General features: G+C 42.5%; 1 protein-coding gene across 3 annotated transcripts in view; it reads left to right on the top strand.

Annotated features, from left to right (window-relative positions):
* LOC109908714 (partitioning defective 3 homolog) overlaps positions 1 to 16,273 on the top strand; it is a 536,862-nt gene that overhangs the window by 343,591 nt on the left and 176,998 nt on the right. For 2 of the 3 annotated variants that reach the window (XM_031796386.1, XM_031796384.1), the window contains exons 16-17: positions 12,050 to 12,204; positions 16,102 to 16,152. In XM_031796386.1, coding sequence (XP_031652246.1) covers positions 12,050 to 12,204; positions 16,102 to 16,152 — 206 coding nt within the window. The remainder of the gene's footprint in view (positions 1 to 12,049; positions 12,205 to 16,101; positions 16,153 to 16,273) is intronic. The other variant, XM_031796385.1, reaches the window with a different exon arrangement.

The raw sequence follows: 16,273 nt of genomic DNA, 5'->3' as shown, positions 1-16,273 counted from the left end.
AATGTGAATAGTTTGCCTAATTTCAGTTTGTGACAAAACAAGAAAGTATTGTGTAGAGAATCATTGTACCATCGAAAGTAAAATTACAGATCTATAACTCACATTTCTATGTAAATTTGGTCAGATCGCCCAAAAAGTTATATATTGCAGCTTTAATATGGCTTACACAATAGTATGAGTTCCTTAAAGGGGAATTGACATTGTCTAATGGGCTCTCATTGGTGGATTCCACTTCAATTGCGCTGCTTTCATGTGTCGCGTTTACAGCGCACAGCGGAGGGAAAGTGTACCGACACATGCCACAGTCTTAGCTAGGTTACTAAAATGTTGCAGTTTGGCTTTGGTTTTTAAAGCTTGACAATAATTAACCAAATAACAAAACCTGAAACATAACATCATACAAAGGAGAAACATGTTGGCCTATTACAGCAAGATTTGAGCAGTAGCCTAGACTGGCTACTCAACTACAATACATTTTGAGTGCACCATACACTAATGCTGCATTCAATCTCACCAGTGAGCCATGCAGTGTAGAAGCCCCTTTGGCAGTGATTCCAGCTGTGAGTCTTTCTAGGTAAGTCTCTAAGAGCTTTCCACACCTGGATTGTGCAACATTATTATTTTCAAAATAATTAAAGCGCTTTCAAATTCTTTCTTGAACATTGCTAGGCAACAACTTTCAGGTCTTGACATACATTTTCAAGTAGATTTAAGTCAAAACTGTAACTCGAACACTCACTGTATTCTTGGCAAGCAAATCCAGTGTAGATTTGTCCTGGTGTTTTGGGTTATTGTCCTGTTGAAAGGTGAATTAATCTCACAGTGTCTGGTGGAAAGCTGACTGAACCAGGTTTTCCTCTAGGATTTTGCCTGTGCTTAGCTACATTCCATTTTTTTATTGTTTTATCCTGAAGAACATCCCAGGCCTTAATGATTACAAGCATACCCATAACATGGTGCAGCCACCAACCACTATGCTTGACACTATGGAGAGTGTTACTCCTCAGTAATGTGTTGCATTGGATTTGCCACGAACATAACACTTTGTATTCAGGACAAAAAGTGAATTGTTTGCCATTTTTTTTTGTATTACTTTAGTGCCTTGTTACAAACAGTATGCATGTTTTGGAATATTTGTATTTTGTACAGGCTTCCTTCTGTACACTCTGTCAATTAGGTTAGTATTCTGGCGTAACTGCAATGTTGTTGATCTATCCTCAGTTTTTTCCTATCAGCGCCACCTGAGACGTCTGCGTCCCACCCAGCCCTCAGGAAATGCAAATGCGCTACGCCAAATGCTAATAGCACTCGTTAAAACTCAAACGTTCATTAAAACACACATGCAGGGTACTGAATTAAAGCTACACTCGTTGTGAATCTAGCCAAGAAGTCCGATTTTTTTAAATGCTTTTCGGCGAAAGCATGAGAAGCTATTATCTGATAGCATGCAACACCCCGAAATACCTGAAGGCGACCTAAACAAAAGAATTAGCGTAGCCGGCGCTACACAAATAGCAGAAATAAAATATAAAACATTCATTACCTTTGACGAGCTTCTTTGTTGGCACTCCTATATGTCCCATAAACATCACTATTGGGTCTTTTTTTCGATTAAATCGGTCCATATATACCCAAAATATCCATCTATGGAAACTGTGTGATACAGAAAAAAACACAGTTTCAAAACGCAACGTCATTTTTTTAAATTAAAAAAGTTGCCTATAAACTTTCACAAAACACTTCAAAATGCTTTTGTAATCCAACTTTAGGTATTAGTAAACGTTAATAATCTATCAAATTGATCACGGGGCGATGTGTATTCAATAGCTCCACGTCTTCAAATCATGTTTGGAAATCTCTCTTCCAAAACTTCCTGTCGTACACCGGATGGTATGGGGTCTCTCTTCTTCGTTTGACCAAGGAACAACCTCCAGGTAATTGCCAAGACTGGCGACATCGTGTGGAAGCTGTAGGACTTGTAATCTCGGAGACATCTAATTTGCTGTGCCATAGACAATACATGCAAGTGGCGCATTGATATTTTTTCCACTTTTTGGTGATCAGTTTTACTTGGGCTTTTCGATGAAACACACGTTCTGTTATAGCCACAGCCGTGATTTAACCAGTTTTAGAAACGTCAGGGTGTTTTCTATCCACACATACTAATCATATGCATATACTATATTCCTGGCATGAGTAGCAGGACGCTGAAATGTTGCGCGATTTTTAACAGAATGTTCGAAAAAGTAAGCCCTAGGCTGAAGAGGTTTTAAACTGTGAATGTTATAAAGTCACCATTGGCCGTGGTAAAATCCCTGAGCGGTTTCCTTCCTGTCCGGCAACTGCGTTAGGAATGACGCCTGTATCTTTGTAGTGACTGGGTGTAGTGATACACCATCCAAAGTGTAATTAATAACTTCACCATGCTCAAATGGATATTTGTATGTTTTATTTTTTAAATATTCAGGCTGTAATACAACAAAATGTGGAAAAAGAAGGGGTGTGAATACTTTCTGAAGGCACATAAATGGACGGTATAAAAATCTGGCCCGCAATTTCATAGTATTTTCAATTATGGCCCGTGCACTTAATGACTTTGACACCCCTGGGCTAGCATATTTTTTATGTCGCTAGCTATTTATTTAGCTAGCTAAAAACACAGAGCCTAACCTTAGCTAGCTGCTGGGAGGATGTCATGTCATTGGAGAAGTGGGTGAGTACCGAGTTTTCCCCCTCATATCGCTTTTCGTAGGCTACTGCTAGGACTAGCATGTTTTGACAAGCAAGCTGCAGAAGGACGAGCAGGCGACTATTCCTTATCGTTCATCAGTGCAATGTTCCCTCATTAGATTTTAGCTCATCTCACTCTGGCTAGCATTAGTTGTTGGTCTTGTTGATGTTCATAACTGAGGGAGAGAGCGTCTACCTTTTCATGGTTGTTTGATCAATAGGACTGTAAAGTTCCCAAATGTAAGAGGACTCCCGTCATATTTGCAGAAATATTTTGTGGTTTTGGAGAATGCGTTCTAATGAGCTAAAGTCGCGCAGTTGCTACTGTCTGTAGAGACACAGTCCAGTTCAAAGTGAATGATGGCAGGCCCGGGTGGCAAACGGCTTGTTTGCCTACTGTTGCTCTGATTGGCTATGGCGCACCAGTCTCCGTAGACTCCTGTCCTGGACAAGACAGATGTTTTATTTACTCAGTGTCTACTGCAGTTGCCGCTTTCCCACTCTATATTGCTATCGAATTTTCACAAATGCCTTACTATGCATAATTCCCAAACATTCTGTAAATGTATGAAAATGTCAAAATATGCAAAAATATTGAAGGAAAATAGAAAATTGCAGTGTACAAACTTAATATGATGAACATGAATTACATTTATTCTCATGGGTGGCTAAAAATAACGAATTGAAAGCCATGCCCCCAATAGGCCACACCTTTGGATTACCCAAACATGGATTAATTTAACTATTAGTTGGCTTTTTATTCACTTTCATGCTGGGTTGAGCCAGCAGATGGGTATTTTTTATGTAATCCATAGGTTATTTTCAGGATGTGTGGCTTATTGGGGGCGTGGCTTTCAGACAGGCATTTTTGGCCACCTGTGAGAGCAAATATAATTCCTGTTCATCATGTTATGTTTCTACACTGCAAACAAAAATATCCTTAAATATTTTAATATACAATTAATTACATTATTATTGAAATACCATCAAGTGGCAACTATCCCAACATTGGACTCCACATAGGCACTTGAGGAAATCGATTTGTGTAAGCTTTGTTACGCTACAAAAGTCCCCGTGCTAAACCTTAACAAATGAACCGGAATAATATTTGCTCTCATGGGTGGCCAAAAATAACTATCTGAAAGCCACGCTCCTACTATGCCACGCCTCCAGTCTTCTGATCTGACCCGTTGGATCATAGATTAATAACTCAACTAAATGACCCAACTGGCTGTGACAAAAATAACCAAGTGCAATGCAGTAGACCGTTTGTTGTTTTTAACCTATAATTTTTTTGTATGTACCCATCTTAAGTGTTCTCTAAGTATGCATGTATTATTGTCCATATGGTTATTAGCATAACTTGCCAACATCAGTGTAAACAGCCATCTCTGCTTCCATTTTTGAGTGTGTGTGTCTGACTGTTTTAATTACAGTCTATATCTTCCTTAAATGCTAATAGTCTCCTCTTGGTTTCTGAATTTGAATATTAACCAGGACTCGCATCATGTCATACATGCTGCTGTTTCCCTCGCTGTTGGTGTGTGGAGAATCTCTGCGGGCACTATGCCAACACCCCCTCTCTTCTACACACATGCATCACACACAAACCTTACACACATCAACCTCCTCCTATCTCAACCCCCACTGTTCCCTCCTGTTCCATTCACTCGAGTGGAAAAGTCACTCCACCCAAACTCAATTAAAGCACACAAACACAAAACGGAGGGAAAAATGAGAGAGAGAGAGAGCACAACACTAGAGTCGTAAGACAAACAGAGAAAGTCATCTTAATTGCTCCCGCTCTGCTCCTCCCTGGCTTCATTATGGGCAGAAAAGATTGCTGCAAGTCACAGGTGTTCCAGCTACCAACTCCTCTGTGATTCTTGTTGCTGAAAAATGATGTGTGCCACTAGATAGAACGCACAGGGAGAGAGATGGGAGGGGGGAGCAAGAGAAAGCTTGTGTGTGTGTGTGTGTGTGTGTGTGTGTGTGTGTGTGTGTGTGTGTGTGTGTGTGTGTGTGTGTGTGTGTGTGTGTGTGTGTGTGTGTAAGAGAGAGAGAGCTAGAAAGAGAGAGGAAGCGAAAGAGACAATATAAAGACGGAGGGGGAGAGCAAAGGGGGGGGGTAAAGAACATAGTGGAGAACAGTGTAAGTAGACCTCTCTCCTTGTTGTTACCCTCTTCTGAAGGAACTCTCCCCCTCGCCAATAAGTCAACATAAATTATGTGTGTCGGCTCCCACAGAGCCTTGTCTTGTCTATGGCGAGTAACATTACATGACTCCGAGCCAGGCAGCACAATGTGTATTGAATCAAAATAAGAGGACAAAATCCAAGCACCATTTAAATAATAACAATTACGGTTACGAAAATCAAACTTTCTGGAACAATCTCAAGTCCCATGATGCACACTGTGTTTACTCTTATCTTAGCAGCAAACATACAAACTAGTGCCAATACAAATCACACATTTGACTGAGTTTCTTGTTCTGTCTAAAACGTATCTCCTTGAAGCAAACACAGCTAAAAGTCTTGAGAGAATTACAGTAGGTTTTTCATCCAGTTGATTGGTTGACAGGTCGGCTATAGTGGGCCAGTTGCGTGCAGCGTAGACAGAGGTATTAGCCAGACCTACAGTACCCAACGTGTGTGTGTGATGTGATTGAAAGCAACTTGGTGCTGTCTGACATCGGGAGCAGTCATGCAGTGAACTGTGGCGTCAAGACCACTGAGGTGGTGAGGCCCAAGCAGGCTCCAGGAGGGCCCTCTCAACACACATCACAAACTTCACACTGGGTATCAGTCTTCACCTCTCCCCACGTTTGACACACGGCATCCAGATGTCCAAACTAGGGGTTTGGGAGATAGATACTGCTACGTGGCCCTTCAGAGAACCGGACAGATTTTAGATGAGGAAAAGAGATGGAGCGAGGGAGAAAAAGCATAAAGAAAGAGAGCGGGAGTGAGGGAGAGAAAGTCAGAGAGGGAGAGAGATGGGAAAAAAATAAGAGATCTGGAGCCACAGGGTTAAAATGGGAGCGTGGAGACTCTTTAAACACGCGGCCGACGTGTAGTTTGACACATTTAACTTCCTCTGAAAGGGAAGAGTATGAGATGTAAAATGCAAGTTAAGGACTTGGGTTTGCCTCTAAGCAATCCTCTCTGCTAGTTAATTGTGGATGAGGCTTTGAACGGCGAGTCGGGCTATGCTGCTCAGAATGGGTGAAATGGATTTTAAGTGCTGCTGCTGTAGAATGGTAGAAGAAGAAAAGGTACTGTTTTATCCAAATGGAATGGGTAGAATACCAGAACTAGGACAAAGACATGGTTTATGTCCCAAATGGCACCCTATTCCCTACAGTGCACTACTTTTGACTAAAAATAGTGCCGTTTTTTTACTATCAAAAAAAGTAGTGCACTATATAGGGAGTAGGGTGCATTTGGGACACATTTATAGACTTCTTCAGGCGGAATAACACTAATATACTGCAGTTTTGTATCACGGTTAACATACCTAGTTAAATCTCTATCGAGTACAGAGTTTGGTCAGATAATGATTAGGAGACACATTTAATTACATTTTCCATTTTCCTCCTCAATGTATGAACAGATTTTGCTCTTGTAGTTTCTACTTAATTTAATGCCCCTTGGTAGGACTTAAAGGTAGCATACATGGCCTCTCATTTCTCAATAGAAGTTCCTTAATCATACATGGTCCAAATGTTCATATTAGGGCTGGGTGATATGGTCAAAATATCTTATTACGGTATTTACAAAAAAATTGGCCGGTTTGATGGTTTTTTATGTTTTTGAATAATAAAAGTTAAACATTTGCTTTATGAGTAGTGCGTGACCCTAGGGTGGCAAACACATACATTCTAAGTGATTTCAATGAGTTTCTCTCCATTCGGATTGTTTTATACTACACAAATAATCTTCACTCAAAGATATATATTTTTTTTCTGCATTTCCTGCACTCATTTGAGATCATTTCAGCACTGCCACATAGAGCTGCACGATATGGGCAAACAATATAGGCCTTATTTTTTACCAAATGTTATAATTGTGATTTGACTTGGGATTTAGGGCAAAATACTTGGGTGAACTGATGGAATCATGGAAATAGATAGATTTTTAGAATGTAATAGTGGGCATTTTGAATTCAGTGTTTGACATGACAACGAATGAAAATGCCAGGGAGGAGTTATTGTGACAGGGTAGGAACCAAAGTGTTGATGAGTGTTTCCTAAGGGACCCTATAATCGTTAGCGACATTCAATGTTTTCTCTTAGCTACTTCATATCGATAACATATTCTTGCTTCGCGTATTCCTCTTTGATTGAGAAGATATTGTTGCACAAACAACATGCAGGCTGTAAAGCTAGTTACGTTTGCTCTGGCAAGAGATTAGCATTAGCGGCTAACAACATTTAGGCGGAACTTACTAGGAAAAGATAAACTAGCTTGCAGATGTAAGAAACACAAACTAAGAGTGTAATTATAGAACACAAGTGGATTTATATTAAGAAGCTACATGAAAATAGCATCATTGTCATCAACATTGTGCTGTATTGACCATGCAGAGACTGAACAACAAATGCGCTCCTTGAGTGACAGGGGGCGGGGCTAGTTCTGTATGGAAAGTGGCATGGAGAGCGAGAGACCGGAGAGAGATGACTCACGTAGCTAAGTAAACTATACAAATGGACGTTACACACAGAGTATCATATTTCACAAACCAAGCATTCAAGTACCGTTATAGAAGGTAAAGTAAAAGCCCAAACCAGTTCGTACATCCATACCTGTATATCGTAAAATACGGTATAACCCAGCCGTGGTTGATATCATAGAATTACATACATTTAGAATTGGATTATAAGAGTTCCATGTTTCATTCTGTTAAGTTCATGCATTGAGTCACATGCCATATAGAAATGCTGGTCTAACCAGACAAGGGCTTTAACTTCACCCTGCCATTAACATGCCATAGGGACATTCATAGAAAGTTAGCAAGTGCCACCAGAGTAAGATATGTGATTGAATTATCCATTAGTCTGCATCAGTACAAGCTAGATGTGAAGTGTAGAGGTACTTTACATCCCCTCAGGAATATAGCACAAGGTTAACACGCAAGCACGCACACACACACACACACACACATCAAACACACCACATGCACGCACACACACACATCAAACACACACACACACACACACACACACACACACACACACACACACACACACACACACACACACACACACACACACACATCAAACACACCACACACACACACACACACACACACACACACACACACACACACACACACACACATCAAACACACCACACACAAGCACACACACACCACACGCACGCACACACACACACACACAGACATACACACATACACCAAACACACCACATACACACACACCCATGAGAGAAATAATGTCAAGTTTAGCTGAGCTAAGGCATAGCCCAGGGCGATGTTATTCACACACACTGTAAAAGATCCTACAGAGGACTTACCATGTTAAGCTAATGTGTTTGTCAGATCTAAAATATGGGTCAAAATGAATGAGAAGCTTTTAAGTTTTCCCCAGACAATGAAGCCATAATATAGGAAGTCCCCTTGTGTTTCTGATATTCTCTGTACAGCACTTCACTTGTCATAGATTCTATACACAAGATATCAGGGAGTTGCCTGTGCATGAGTTAACATTTAAGGTTGACTAGAGAGCAGAAGACAATCTCTTGAGTGTGTGTGTATATATTCCACACACACACACACATCCCCTACATACTATGCTTCTACATGTGGCTGTGTTTATTGTGGGTGTGTGGTGTGTGCTTAGTTTGAGGCCCGTGCTGTGTCTTTAAATTGTCTGGTTTGTTTGGGGCTACAGAGACTGATGTGCAATATGGATGACGTGTGGAGGGCAGGCTCGGCCAGAGCTCAGGGTCCATGTAAGCTGACAGTCACACATTGTAGTTGGGTTGCCTCCGTCCTGCCTGCTCCCAGCCTGCTGCCTTCCTCGATCCTGCCTGCTCCCAGCCTGCCTCCGTCCTGCCTGCTCCCAGCCTGCTGCCTGCCTCCCTCCTGCCTGCTCCCAGCCTGCTGCCTGCCTGCTCTCAGCCTGCTGCCTGCCTCCCTCCTGCCTGCTCCCAGCCTGCTGCCTGCCTCCCTCCTGCCTGCTCCCAGCCTGCTGCCTGCCTCCCTCCTGCCTGCTCCCAGCCTGCTGCCTGCCTCCCTCCTGCCTGCTCCCAGCCTGCTGCCTGCCTCCCTCCTGCCTGCTCACAGCCTGCTGCCTTTCCCCTCCTGCCTGCTCCCAGCTTGTTGCTGCCTGCCTCCCTCCTGCCTGCTCCCAGCCTGCTGCTTGCCTCTCTCCTGCCTGCTACCAACCTGCTGCCTGCCTCCCTGCCTGCTGCCTGCCTCCCTCCTGCCTGCTCCCAGCCTGCTGCCTGCCTCCCTCCTGCCTGCTCCCAGCCTGCTGCCTGCATCCCTCCTGCCTGCTCCCAGCCTGCTGCCTGCCTCCCTCCTGCCTGCTCCCAGCCTGCTGCCTGCCTGCCTGCCTCCCTCCTGCCTGTTCCGAGCCTGCTGCCTGCCTCCCTCCTGCCTGCTCCCAACCTGCTGCCTGCCTCCTAAGGCCAACAACATCCCCATGTATAGTCACAGCTCTCTGGGAGCTGGGTTAACCAACAGAGCTCAGGGAATGGACCTCCTGCTGAATGAGTTGATGTTGCTGCTGTGGCTGTACACACACACACACAACCGTGCACACACACACAAGATAATGATGCTTCTGTGCTGTCTCCATCCCTTACTCCTAAAGGCCCAGATTGGTGGGTTTGTCCTACCAGAAGCAGAAATGTTGCTGTGTGTCACTGTAATTGACTGAAGGTGTGTCCTTAACTTTCAGTGACTGTGTGACTGTACCCTTCTATTGTTGGTGGTGGCCTTTGATGGTTGGCAGTCACACTCTGGGTGTGTTAAATCAGCCCAAACAACAGACAGCCATGGCTGTGTTGGAGTGAATTAAATCTAAATTCATCATGAACACTCGTCTTTCCCTCTCCCTCAGCTACCTTTGGAACAGTTGACATTTAAGGAGGAGTTTTTCTCTTCTGTGATGGAGAAAAGTGAAAGGTGATGAATAATACATTGTCCCTCTCCTCCTCTGTTCCTCCTCCTCTGCTGTTCCCGTGAAGCAGTGTGAGGTGGTCTATCAGGGAGACGTTGATGGCAGTGTGTCAGTCTGGCGGTGACACACAGAGCTTGTTATTTGAAAGTGTGTCCGGTCGGTCACTAGGCTCCCCATTGTTTAACCCCAAACAAAAGACAAAAGCTACCGCCACAGAGACCCTCTTCTCCACTGCACAGTGGAGTTACTTCATCAAGCCCTAGGGAAGGCTCTACTCTGAAGAGTGTTCTCTAAGAGAGAGGGAGATGGAGGGAGGGAGGGAGAGAGGGAGAGAGGGAGGGAGGGAGAGAGGGAGAGGGAGGGAGGGAGTCTGCGTTCATTCTGCCCCCAGGGAGAGACAGAGACTGCATTTTATGTCAAACTGCGACAGATATTCTGACATAAGAAATACATTCTTCCCTAAAATTATAAAACAATACAAAGAATTAGACAGACTTAATGATGACGACAAACTTAGGGACATACTTAGTTAAAAACCAAAATGCTGTGTTTTAGCAGCCACATTTGTGGCCTCCTGCCACAACCTGAGGGACAGCCAGTGACAAAGAAGTATATTGTGATTATTCATGTTCGCCTATTCTTTATTATTATTAATTTTACATGTTGTAATTGGTGGTCATATGAGTATCACTATCATTATTATTGCTTCATTACCAACAGTCTAGTATATTCCTGACTTTGACCATCGTCGCTATACTGTATGTTTACTTTGACAATGTAAGTGTTTTACTTTCCATGTCAAGAGAGAGAGAGAGAGAGAGAGAGAGAGATCCCCTTTCCCCCTCTTTCTCATCATATCAGAACAACATGAGATTGAGAGAAAGGGCTCCTCCAGTCTGGAGTTGACTGAGCAGAGTTACTGTAGTGTTGTTGTGTTGCTGCGCTAATGATGATGATGTTTTCTCTGTGGAAGGTTAGAAAGTCAAGTGAACCATTGTACTGCTGTCTCCTATCCCCTGGCTGTTCTTCTCTCACATCTCACTCATTTTTCTCTTTTCAGACTCTCTGTTCTCTCTCTTTCTCTCTCATATAATGTGTTATCTCTCCACTTCTTTCTCCATCATTGTGACCTCTCTAGGCTGGGGTCATAGGATCAAATGTCAACAGTCCACTGCCTGGTCACTGCAAATCTCTCTTCACAACGAGCTACGATTAAACACTGTGATTAATATTGTCACAGTCTCTGTACACTGGTTTCTTTGTGTGTGTGTGTGAGAGAGAGAGAGAGAGACAGAGAGAGAGAGAGTTTCACTCCCGTTTATCTGTGCTCATCAATGTCCATGTCTCTACTCCCTCTATCTCTGCTCTAATTGGAACATTTTCTCAACTTAATTGCAACTTTCTCCTTGGCATGCAAATGTTGTTCTCTGGCTCGCCTAGCCTGCCCCCTTTCCTGCTCCTCTCCTCTTTCCAATTAAGATCCAGACAGAGATAGGGCCGCTCAAAGGGAGCACGCTATGGAGGGCTGGGCCCACCACTGCCCCAGACAGGGGGATATTGAGTGGTTGTGACCCCAGCAGAGCACCACCTCGCTGGGCATCACACCCACGTATCTCCCCCTGTGAACTCTGTAGAGGTGGAGGTGTCCTTGATGAGAGCAGTCACTACAGAGCACAGCGGAGCTGTGTGTGTGCGTGTGTGGTTGCGTGTGTGGTTGTGTGTGCGTGTGTGTGTGTGTGTGTGTGTGTGGATTTTTGGACACTGGCACAACTGAGGCACTTTATCAGCTGTTCTGATCAGATCTCCTCCCCATTGTTCGAGAAGCCAAGGGGAGGCATATTGTGTATGAGTGTGAATATTAATTTAGAGATGTTATCATCCAATATCATGCTTTGTCTGGCCTGCTCGTAGTGTCCAGAGCCAAGTCTCTATTTTATGGCAGTAAAACCAAAGGGCTGTATATTTGTGTAGTAGTTATCCATCAAGTTTTAACCTAATTTAATAACCTTATATTGTTTTGACTTATTTAGAGCAGAGAGATGGATTGCTGTTGATGTACTGAATGTTTCTGAATGTTTCTGAATGGTGATTAACTGATATCACCAACACACACTCCTTCATCTTTAGTCTCTCACTCCTGTCCTCTCCTCTCTTCCTCCATCTCTCCCCCAGCTCCCTCAGTCCGGACACAGAAGACCCAGAAGATTCCTTTCAGAGGGAGGGGTTTGGACGCCAGAGCATGTCAGAGAAACGCACCAAACAGTTTGGCGACAATGCCAATCAGCTTGAGATCATCAAGACGCGCAAGTCCAAGAGCATGGACCTAGGTAATAACTACTGTACAAGTCCAAGAGCATGGACCTAGGTAATAACAACTGTACAAGTCCAAGAGCATGGACCTAGGTAATAACTACTGTACAAGTCCAAGAGCATGGACCTAGGTAATAACAACTGTACAAGTCCAAGAGCATGGACCTAGGTAATAACTACTGTACAAGTCCAAGAGCATGGACCTAGGTAATAACTACTGTACAAGTCCAAGAGCATGGACCTAGGTAATAACAACTGTACAAGTCCAAGAGCATGGACCTAGGTAATAACTACTGTACAAGTCCAAGAGCATGGACCTAGGTAATAACTACTGTACAAGTCCAAGAGCATGGACCTAGGTAATAACTACTGTGCAAGTCCAAGAGCATGGACCGAGGTAATAACTACTGTGCAAGTCCAAGAGCATGGACTTAGGTAATAACTACTGTACAAGTGCAATAGAATGGACTTAGGTAATAACTACTGTAGAATTTAAAGTGAATGGACCTAGGTAATAACTACTTTACATGTCCAAGATAATAGACCTAGGTAATAACTACTGTACAAGTCCAAGAGCATGGACTTAGGTAATAACTACTGTACAAGTCTAAGAGCATGGACCTAGGTAATAACTACTGTATAAGTGCAATAGAATGGACTTAGGTAATAACTACTGTACAAGTCTAAGAGCATGGACCTAGGTAATAACTACTGTACAAGTCTAAGAGCATGGACGTAGGTAATAACTACTGTACAAGTGCAATAGAATGGACTTAGGTAATAACTACTGTACAAGTCTAAGCGCATGGACGTAGATAACTACTGTACAAGTGCAATAGAATGGACTTAGGTAATAACTACTGTACAAGTCTAAGAGCATTGACCTAGATAATAACTACTGTACAAGTCTAAGAGCATTGACCTAGATAATAACTACTGTACAAGTGCAATAGAATGGACTTAGGTCATAACTACTGTACAAGTCTGAGAGCATGGACCTAGATAATAACTACTGTACAAGTCCAAGAGCATTGACCTAAGTAATAACTACTGTACAAGTGCAATAGAATGGACTTATGTAATAACTACTGTACAAGTCCAAGAGCATGGACCTAGGTAATAACTACTGTACAAGTCCAAGAGCATGGACCTAAGTAATAACTACTGTACAAGTGCAATAGAATGGACTTAGGTAATAACTACTGTACAAGTCCAAGAGCATGGACCTAGGTAATAACTACTGTACAAGTCCAAGAGCATGGACCTAAGTAATAACTACTGTACAAGTGCAATAGAATGGACTTAGGTAATAACTACTGTAGAATTTAAAGTGAATGGACCTAGGTAATAACTACTTTACATGTCCAAGATAATAGACCTAGGTAATAACTACTGTACAAGTCCAAGAGCATGGACCTAGGTAATAACTACTGTACACGTCCAAGAGCATGGACCTAGGTAATAACTACTGTACAAGTCTGAGAATGGACCTAGGTAATAACTACTGTACAATTTGAAGAGCATGGACCTAGGTAATACTACTATCTGGGCCCAGATACTGAATCTGGGCCCAGATTCACAAAAATCTCTTAAGAAGACATTTCTTCATAACTGCCATTTTATCCCTTAACTATAGACTTACTGTAAGAAGTAAGTTAAGCAAAGTTGCTATTCTTCAAAAGAGTTCTTGGTAAATTTGATTGAGCTTTTTGTTATGTTTCTCCATAAATTTTAAGCAAAAAGTTAAGAAGAAATTAGATTCTTGAAAATAAAGTTCTTGGAAATGTTGTTAATTCCAAGATGGTTAAACCCCTGTCTTAAAAAGAAAGCAATTAAACATGTTTAATTCACTCACAAACTTCATCTGAAAGTTTCAGTATTGATTATTTTAAACCCAAGAACATGTTTTAGCACAGTAATTTCAGTAAGAGATATGCTAACATGAATGCTATTGCTAGCTAGATAGCTAGCTTCAACAAGCAACAAGCATCTTAAGATTTGTAAGATATTTGAGAAGTTTGTAAGAAAATCATAAAATCCTACGGTATTATTGAGGAATTGCACTTACGAACTATCTTATGAACTTCTTATTTTTCTTCTTAAGAAGCTTAAGTTTTTTGTGATTGTGAATCTGGGCCCTGGTTGGTTAACACCAACACTCCAAACCCCTGGGTCCTCCTTCAACCCCCCCTTCCCCTCTTTCCCTTAACATGTGACATTGTAAACCTGTGCCCAGTGGCCCATTGTGAAACATGGGTAAATTATTTGCAGTGTGACTGTACAAAACCTTTTTTCCTAGCCCTTCGAGACTGATAGAAACAATTGTCCTGGAACATGACCATTAGGGCCAGAGTGCAGTTGTGGTGCTTTGTGAAAGATCCTGGGGATGGGAATAGACAGACAGGTGATGTGGGATGGAATGCTAGTCCTGACGAGAAACATGCTGAGGAACACTTCAAGTCACTCCCCAAAGGACCATCTGGCTCTGTACCTCGCATCATTGAGTTATCATGACAGATAACAGACATTTTTATGTCTTTAGGTATCTAGAGTCTTGACCTGACAAGACTTTTATCCTCCAGGGACTGGCTTAGCAGTTTCCCTCAAACACTAAAAGGTATAAAAGTTCATCACAAACCCAGAGTCCTCAAACTAAGACTTAGTATAAAAAGATATAATAATCCCCTTTGGACGATGGATGGGTTTCACTGACTGATTAGCTATAATACAGCAGGATCCCGATCATTGTTAAGGGCATTATGTTTTCAATATCAATGAAAGTTCAAATGATTGGAGGAAGTGTTTAGATCTGATGAGAAGTCCATAGGAAGCTGAAAACCGTAACCTGAAGCTCCTATTTCTTAGTAGCTAAAGGTCTCATCATCAAAAAGATTTTTAATTGTGCCACTAAGTGCTGTCAGCAATTCATGTTTTTTTTTCTCTAATGTGAATTTGACGAGTGAGGAAAAAGCAAGATCACTTATCGAAAGCTTTATGCTAGCTGTTGTTGAATAGACAGTTTTACTTTGCAAATAACAGCTAATGCCTCCAAGCATCACTGGGAGCATTAAGATGGGCTTGTCAGTGATAGATTATCAAAACTCAGGAACCCATCGGGCACATCTTGAGGAATCAGATGAGGCATCGGAATATGACCGGGCATAACCGCATGTCAGAAATGAGCGGAACATTCCCTCGCCTTCGGGATCTCAAGCGCTTCTCAAACCTGACAAATCACCCTTGCGTAGTTCTTAGCATGTTTAACAAAGCTATTTCTCCACAGAAACTGTTTTTCTTTGAAATATTTCTAAGTAGGGTGTTTTTCTCCCCTCTTTAATCTCGTTTCAGGAGCTCTGTGCCAAATCAGATCAGCGTCAACTGCTAACGTTTCATGACTTGCATGACCCATCTCCATAAATATGTGCTAAACACTAAGCTGCCCAGACACCTGAAGGTTTTTATTCCATTTAGATTTGGAACAAGATTGAGAGGAGGAGAAAATAAGGGGCTGAATACTGCACACCTCTCTGTGGCTGGGAGGAATATGCTAACACATTATACCCAGTCAGCCTGAATAATCCAGTGATCGACAGAACTGCATGGTGTTTTAATATCTCTCCACTTCTGATTGTTATTCCAAAAGCTCTTCAATAGTCTTTCTCTTCCTCCCTTTTCACAGTGATAATATGCATGTTGGCTGACTAGGCTAGCCTTGGAGACTGGCCACAGTAACACAAAGACTAATTCAAACCCTTTTCACACTAGTTGCTGGAACCGTATCAGAGCCAGTATGGTTCTGGTTGCCACGATAGTGTGAAAAGGGTACTAGAGATGCTCTGGAATGGTGTTCTGATTTGGAATGTGGAATGTGGGCACTAACTAACCAATCACACTTGTTTATGCCTCTTTAACAGTATCAGACGAGTTTAACCCCCACCTCACCCCCAGCACAGAAAACATGGAAGGTAAGCACTAACCACCAATCAGGGCGTATTGTTCATCACCACCGCCACTGAACCGGCTAATCGCACAGCACTTTGGAATAACAAGCTCATCTCTGATTGGCTCGTCTTTTTGAGTTGGGGT

This window comes from Oncorhynchus kisutch, linkage group LG18 (assembly GCF_002021735.2).
Source record: "Oncorhynchus kisutch isolate 150728-3 linkage group LG18, Okis_V2, whole genome shotgun sequence".
Taxonomy (NCBI): Eukaryota; Metazoa; Chordata; class Actinopteri; order Salmoniformes; family Salmonidae; genus Oncorhynchus; species Oncorhynchus kisutch.
The sequence above is the reverse complement of the archived record's forward strand: the minus strand, read 5'-3'. Positions and strand labels throughout refer to the sequence as shown.